An 8224-nucleotide genomic window follows, 5' to 3' on the forward strand; every position below is an offset into this window, starting at 1 on the left:
AAGTGTCAACACATTGGTCATTGATTCCCCTTTACAATCCTTATATCTCCTTATATGGTGTTCAGCACTGCTTGACATTACGTTTTGGCAGGCTTTCAACCATATAATTATCAGTAACCATCAATAATTTAGCTGTGCAATAATTCATTTACACAAGACAACATTTGATTATTCTATTCTTGCCTTTCATTCATTTCTGTAACTGCTCATCCTGGTACAGGGTTGCAGGAAGTCTGGAGTCTAGCCCAGCTGACACTGGGCGAGAGGCGGGGTACAACCTGGACAGGTCGCCAGACAAGCATTCAGGCTCACAGTCACACCTGAAGACAATTTAGAGTCACTGATTAACCTACCCTGCATGTCTTTGGACTGTGGGAGGAAGTTGGAGAACCCGGAGAAAACCATTCACATTTTTATACCTTTTTTCCATTTTATTTTCTTTTAATTTCCCTATGATTATATTCAGTATAAGACCAACTGCAATGTGTCACAATTTCCCCCTGAGGATCAGTAAAGTATTTCCGATCCTGTCTATTTTAATCTCATCTTAATTTATCTTATCACTTCACTTCCTGCCCCTGTGTGTGTTTCCCTCCCTTTTGATGCCTTCACCTGTGTTATGCCGGCCCCGCCCTGATTAGCCTCACCTGTGTCTCGTTATCCTTCCCCTCACCAGAGTAGTTAGCATTGTCACCTCACAACAAGAGGGTTCCTGGTTTGAACACTGGAATGGGGGAGTCTTCTGTGTGGAGTTTGCATGTTCTCCCTGTGTCAGCGTTGGTTTCCTCCAGGTACTCCAGTTTCCTCCCACAGTCCAAAGACATGCAGGTTAATTGGTGACTCTAAATTGTCGTCGTAGGTGTGATTTTTAGTGTGAATGGTTGTCTGTCTCTATGTGTCAGCCCTGTGACCTGTCTGGGGTGAACCCTGCCTCTCGCCTAATGTCAGCTGGGATAGGCTCCAGGCCTCCTGTGACCCTTAACAGCATAAGCACATTGAATGATGTGAAATAAATTGGCAATTCAGTGCGATTATCAGGCTGGGGACACTTTGACAGGACGAGGCGGCTGTTGTAAAAAACAACTCCGTGTTTCTCTGACCAAATGTTGATCAAGCTCATGCACTCTTCCTCTTCCTCCTCCCGTCTCACTCCCACACACAACTAAAGAAACACAGCTTCCATCCAACGTGTGAATCATAAAATGCTTTAATGTTCTTTCAAGGCTCGGTAGAAGAAATCATGAGGATCACCACCACAGTGGTTTGTTCACGTTGATGTGACAGAAACAAACCAAATTTAATGGTGAACGTATTCAAGCAGTGACACTGACAGACAGACAAGATGCATAGAGAATCCATGAAACATATATAATAGAAAATGACATACAGTACAGTACATGAACAGAACCTGATATACCTACAAACATTTATGTGACAATGATCTCTTTTGGCACCAACTATGAAGTCATGGAGGTCACCTTCACACTGACTACACTTAATAAATCACACACAGATACATGTTTTTTCTGATAATAGAAAAAGATTTACAAACACATTTCTTTATCAGCGATTTGTGGCTCCGGACAAAACAGGAATTTTCAAGCTGAGAAAAACCTCACAATGATGTCTGGAGCAGTTTGTTTTTTTTCTGGCAGTTTTCATAGTGGAAGTTCAAATTTTTATAAGTGCAACTTTTGACTGTATTCATCAAAATATAGAGCTTGCAATCTGAGGACACACAAATCTGATTCAATCATCAAATAAATAATTAAAATAAATAACCACAAACAAGACGTTACAACTGAGAAAATGCATTTGTCAGGAAGATACTTGCAGTCGCCTTTCACAGTAATTTTTTTTTTTTTCATATTTTTGAAATATCCATGCTTGGTTTAATGTGATCTGCCTCTTTTAATCCTCCTTCATGCTCTTTTTGTTTAAGACAAAACAAACTTCCAACTTACTCTCACTCTTACTCTCATAACAAAACTTCCCCTTTAAGTTCATGCTTCTAAACTGGTGACCTGAAACCCAAAAAGGAGGTTATGAGACATCCTGACGATGTCAACCTGCCATTTCAACTGTCTTTCACTCGACAACAAAATAATTTAAAGGAGCAGTGTGTAGAATTTAGTGGCATCTAGTGGTGAGGATTGAAGTTTACAACCAGCTGAAACTTGCCTGAACTCCCAGTTTGAATTCTTTCAGTGTTCATTGTTCAGGAGGTTTTAACTGAAAGCCAAATTATCCACAGAGGTGTCCTCCTCTCCAAAACAAATGGTCCAGGTGATTAAAACTGGTAAAAACACTAAATAAAGCAGTTTACAAATCAGTGTCACCCTAACACTGTTTGGCTGGTTGCAGAGAGGCCGCTAGACCAGCACCTGCTAATGTGGGCGCACCTTTTTCCGCTCTAACTTAAGATCCAGACGAGGTTTTTACCATTAGCCGAATTATCCACAGAGGTCTCTGCCTCTCTGAAACAAATGGACTTGTGATTTTAATCGGTAAAAAAACAGAGAAAGCAGGATATGTTTTACGCTGTTTGACTCAGTGTGGAGGGGCTGCTAACTAAAGTAGCTCACGCCAAAACGCAAAAAAGGGAATGGCCCTTTTTAGAGCCAGTGATATGTTTGTCCGGTCTTGGCTACTGCAGAAAAATGGTGATTCAACATGGCAGGCTCTATGGACAAAGACCAGGCCCCCCAGGAGGTGCGCCAAGCTCTGAAGCCAATTTTTGTAGTGACTAAACTGTGGAGTTACAACTTCTGAGTTCGTCACGTGATGCCATTGGGCCCAGATAAATTTCTTTCCATACATTAATGTTGTGAAAGAGACGTCTGTAAATCAGTGGATACATTTTTTTGAGCGTTACAACCAGGCCAGCTGTTAGGAAATACAGGCAGGGGGACAACATTTTTTAAAGTGGGCCCCTCATTCACACCCAATGGGGAAGGGGATCCCTACACATTTTTATACTTCCTGTAAATATAATCCAATTAAACGTATTTCCACCAGTATTTTTTATCTACTTGTACTTGTATCTACTGTTAAGACCTTGTCGTCTTATTTTGAAAAGCAGAGGTAGTCATGTGTGTCCTGGGCCAAAACAATGCCCTCCGATGAATGATTAGAAAAAAAGTAAAATCAAACATTGATTAAGGAAATTAATGCAAGGTGTTAAATCATGACGGGTCATGGGCTGGGGTCATCTGTACCCTTTGACACCACCTGACGGCAGGCCCGGTTATACAACCTGGTCTCACTCCGAAGTCGTCAAAATCCAGTGCTTGGGCAGTGACTTGTGGCGCCAGACACTGACAAAAAAGGGCATCCTTTAACGTCAGCATGACATGTGGCCAGTTGTCGTTCTAGTTTAACCGTGAACAGAAGCATCGGAGGGGAAACATGGCAGGACAAGAACGCTCCAACAAACACCAACTTTACCCTACTGTGCTTGATCTGTGGGCCCAGTGATGCAGAAGCTGCGGTGATCATCCAGGTAATTTTATACAAGGCAGTTCAAATTATTTTGGTTTTATGCACTACTTGGAACTTTCATATGAGCAGGGTCCCACCTCCAACGCTGTATACAGCTCTCTTTATGCGTCCATGGGGAGGACTCGCTTCCTATGTAGATATTACGACTCATTTTGAGCCAACATAAACGCAAAAATCTTATTTTCAGATAAAGCAAACACACTTATTATATTATAATCCACTTTTGCCAATACATCCCCCTAAATCTACACACTGCACCTTTAAATTTCTTCAGCTTCTACTCTCTAAACCACTTGCTTTTACGTCCATTATCTCAAATTCAAAGTTTCCTCTCGTCGCTCCAAAGTCTGCACTCGATGTAGAAACAGCGTGGGCTGTAATAACAAGTCATCTGACTGACCCACACTTGCACCCAACATGTGATCCTGGAAACTTTGGTGAAGTAAACAAGTGCATAACAGCTGCAAAGAAGGGAAGTAAAACTCAATTCAGCCTTTTGTCCCACATCGCTGTCTTCCTTGCACATACCTCAGCTGTCATGCCTCAGTTTGCAGATCTGCACCACAGTTATGTCTGCAGTTTATTCTCCCAGTGTTTCATACTTTGCATACAGCTGAACTCTGTGGAAAATGAAGCCAATAAGCTCTTTCAGATTTAAAAGTTTGATGCTACGCTGGTCACTTTACCCTCCCATCTCAAATCTGACTTTTATTACTGCTATCATGGCAAAAATATAAATAAAGAAAACTTTTTTCCTAACAGTGAATAAATGATCAGTTTTACATACACAGCAAATTCGTCAGTGTAGCAGACAGCTTTGAGTGGACACCAGCTACACACGAGTTATTATTAACTCTGGACTCTTTGCTGTGCAGGTAAAACTTTTTTCTTTAACTAAGGATTTGAGCACAAAGTTATCAGTCCCACGAGAGGTCCACCATCACCCACCCAGCCCTGCCCAGCATGACCCACCAGGCCCCCGGAGTTCAGGCCTATGTGCTGATGACCTGGCCCGACCAGGTCTCGTGTTTCGTCCCTGGGTTGAGGTGTATGAGCTTCACCTCCACCGCCTGCACCTTCAGGTTCTTGGGCGGGACCCGGCTCACTTTGTACGTGACCTCGTCGCCCTCGACCGGGACATACTCCCCCTCGATGCTGAAAAAAGAGAGGGCGATGAAGTATGAGTAAAAATGCTTCATGCTGACTTGTTAAATAGTGTTACAGAGAAAGTGTAAACACAGGATGTGCCATCACAAAGCCAGAAACAGACCATGTAAGAGTTTCAACAACACTTTTTTTGGCACTTTGCACACACAAAATTGGGTCATTGCTAGATTTGTGAAACTCTCGCAAGCCACAGCAAAATATTCTTGTCCTGGTGTTTTATGCTTTGACTAAAGCTGTGGTGAAGGTCTGCAGGTTTAGGCACAATGTTTCCTCCTTCTTCTAGTCTCTAAGCCAATGTTGACGTCCAGCTTCACACTTAACACATAGATTTTAGAGTGGTTACTAATCGTCTGATTTCAGCAAATAAAAAGTGTATTTCCCAGAAAGCTGAAATGTCTCTTAAACGGATAGATCACTCCACTGAGTGTGCTTGTACACGCTCACACATTATTATAAAATACAGACATCTGCTGCAGCTCAGTAGTGAGGGAATCTGAGCCAAGATAACGTCGTACTTTCAGACCCATGATGCAGCTGTTTGGCTGTAATATAACAGGGTCCTGCTGCATAATCTGCAGGGAGAAATTTTGAAAATGTGCTTTTGCTGAGGTTGTGGTAACATCTGAGATGCAATGCTGCTTGTCCTGAATAAAAAGAAACCCAGCACAGATTGCTGTACTCTCTGTGCGTGTCCACTTATTGCAGGTGTCACAGAGTCCCAGGAGGGGCGGAAAAAATAGCTCTCCCTTTGAAAAAAGTACAAACGTAACCAGTGTTTTGTGCCGAGTTGTCACAGTCCTGTGAGCTGACGCTGCAGTAAGTTTGTGTTGCTATGTGTGATTCAGCTAATGTGTGAAATCTGTTTGTCCTTAAAGATTCTGTTCAGTGTTATTGTCACTCACTCTGAGATGTGAACGAAGATGTCGTCGCCGCCGTGGGAGGGTCGGATGAAGCCGTGACCTTGTGACCTGGAGAAGTTCTTACAAACACCCTTAAACACTGGACCTGAGTGAGCACGCACCGTCCTGCAGCCAGAGAGAGGAAAACAACATTTTTAAATTACGCATAAAATGACTCATCTCAGTACAATTTAGTGTCGTTATTGTGTCAGTAAAACGAGAGGGAGCAGTTTTAGAAGAATATAATTCTACTTTTATGTGACACAATTCATGGATCAGGCCCACACACAAATGGAGAAGTGTGAGGACAGAAAGGAGGACTCATAAAGTAGGTTAAGAAGGAACAATCGACTCCTACACACTGCCTCATAATGTCGCAACACAGCAGCAGAAGAGATCAACAATCATTTGTGAGATCTGTGTAAACAGTGCGGTATTGAACCTCTCTTCAATCACAGTAAGCAAACCAGTCACGACACAGCAACCTGTCAGATTTATTTAACATCAGTAAATCTGTATCTCTGTCAGCTTGGAAAGTGACTAATGATTAATTAATCACTACTTCAGGATGGATAATGACAAGATGCAGAGGTGGAAATAATCAGATCCTTTATGTAAGCGGCAATACCGCAATTTAAAAATGCTCCCTTGCAAATAAAAGATCTTCAAAGTTTAACTTGAGAAAATCCACAGACATATCAGCAACACGTACTGCAAGCATCAAAAGCAGAAGTACTCACTGTGCAGGAAATGGCTCCTGTCAATGTTACATAATCTTATATTATATTAATGGATTATTACTGCCGATGCATTTTAAGTATCTTTACATATGCTTGGGTAGTTGAACCTTAACAGTGCATCCTATTTTTTAAGTTGTGTTTCTAAAAACTTCAGCAGCAAGTGACTGCAACTCACAGGTGTATGGGGACCACTATCTAAAGAGGCATTCTTTATAGAGAGTTTATAGGTTGTATATAAAGTATATTGTACATTAAAGGGACAGTTGACCCCAAAATCGAAAATACATATTTTTCCTCTTACCTGTCGTTCTGTTTATTAATCTAGATTGTTTTGATGTGAGTTGCTGAATGTTGGAAATATCAGACGTAGAGGTGTCTGCCTTACCAGGTGGCCAAAATGACGTAGAATCAGCCCAAACTTGGCCTGCTGGATGAAATTGGCTGGGCCACTGGACTCAGACTCGGCATGAATGACACCCAAGAATCAGGCCAAAGCGGCTGGCCCGATTCCAGCTGTCAACACTGCCATCACTGGGCCATTATCCAAAATTACCTGGCCCAGCTTCGGCCCAAACTCGGCACACCAGAACAAATAAGTCGGGCCACATCCGGTCACCTGAATCGGCTGAGACTCAGCATGAATGACGCCCCAGAATCGGGCCAAAGCAGCTGCCATCACTGGGTTCTCTCCAGTATAATGGAACTAGATGGCACTCAGCTTGTGGTGCTCAGAGCGCCAAAAAAATACATTTGGAAAACTCAACAGCAATGTCTCTTCCCAGAAATCATGATCTGGTTGCTCAAGATAATCCACAGACCTTGTTGTGAGCAGTTTCATGTAGGAGCTATTTTCTTTCTACCAAACAACACTCACCATCCATATCACCACGCAGAAGGAAGCGTGCATCTACTCATGTAGATTAATGGTGTCCTCCTCAGCTATGTTGTAATGTCAGCTAGCTCAGTGGTGCTAGGTGGGCTTAAAGTGGAGTGGCAGTTTGGTAGTAGTTCCATTATATTAGAGAGCAGGCAGACATTTCTACGGCCAATATCTCCAACACTCAGCAACTCACATTAAAACAATCTAGACTGATAAATAGCACTACATGTAAGAGGAAAACCATGCTTTTTTTATTTTGGGGTGAACTATCCCTTTAAAATTAACTCGTGTGATAGTAAACAACCTGGTTGTCATGCATGTACTGGAATAAAAAGAACATTTTCCTCTAAGATGCAGTTAAGTTTTAAAGTAGAATAAAATGGAAAATCTAATTCCTGTGTGTGTTATTGTATTTCAGTAAATGTCTGCTTCCCACCACACTCTAAGTGATAAATGAACTCATCATACTCACGCTGAGTAGGTGCGGTTGCGTTTGGTTATCAGCGGGCTGGGCAAATCCCGAGGCAGCGGGTGCTCCCTCCCTTCCTCCCATACCTGGCTCCCCTCCCTCACGAAAGGGAAGGAGAGGGTGAGGGAGTTGTTGGGGGAGCGCAGCGGGGTCCTGGAGGGTGACGTGAGGCTGGGGTCTGCCATGTTAGCAGTGACGAGGACGAGGGAGGATGGTGTGGATGCAGTGTTGGATGCTGCTGCTACACCTCGAGCCGCAGGCTGCTGATGGGCTGCTGACACAGTTGTCTGTCCGCTGCAGTATCTGTAAGTCCGTCTGCTTGGAGAGGCCTGCCTCAGTGTGGGACACAGGCTCAGAGTTGTCATGTGGCTTTAGACCTGATGAGGGGAAACAAGGGATGGGAGGGGTCATAAGCCTGTTCAAGTCAGAAACAACACACAAACAAAGGGCCTGTGAGGTGAGAAAAGTCTTTGTGGTGTTGCTTCCTTTTGTCCAGGAATATGTTGTTCTACCCTTAGGCTGTGTTATTAGATAAAAATCATTCCAAAAGGAAAACAGATATTGATGT

The 8224-nt window shown here is 42.9% G+C and overlaps 1 protein-coding gene across 1 annotated transcript; it reads right to left on the reverse strand.

Annotated features, from left to right (window-relative positions):
• Positions 1 to 1189: 1189 nt before the first annotated feature.
• LOC125879670 (cold shock domain-containing protein C2-like) lies at positions 1190 to 8007 on the reverse strand. Its single transcript, XM_049561643.1, has 3 exons — positions 7660 to 8007; positions 5571 to 5693; positions 1190 to 4656 (listed from the first exon to the last, which is right to left on the reverse strand). The coding sequence occupies exons 1-3, from the start codon at positions 7839 to 7841 to the stop codon at positions 4494 to 4496; spliced, it is 468 nt and encodes a 155-aa protein (XP_049417600.1). The 5' UTR covers positions 7842 to 8007; the 3' UTR covers positions 1190 to 4493.
• Between the last annotated feature and the right edge of the window lie 217 nt (positions 8008 to 8224).

This window comes from Epinephelus fuscoguttatus, linkage group LG19 (assembly GCF_011397635.1).
Source record: "Epinephelus fuscoguttatus linkage group LG19, E.fuscoguttatus.final_Chr_v1".
Taxonomy (NCBI): Eukaryota; Metazoa; Chordata; class Actinopteri; order Perciformes; family Serranidae; genus Epinephelus; species Epinephelus fuscoguttatus.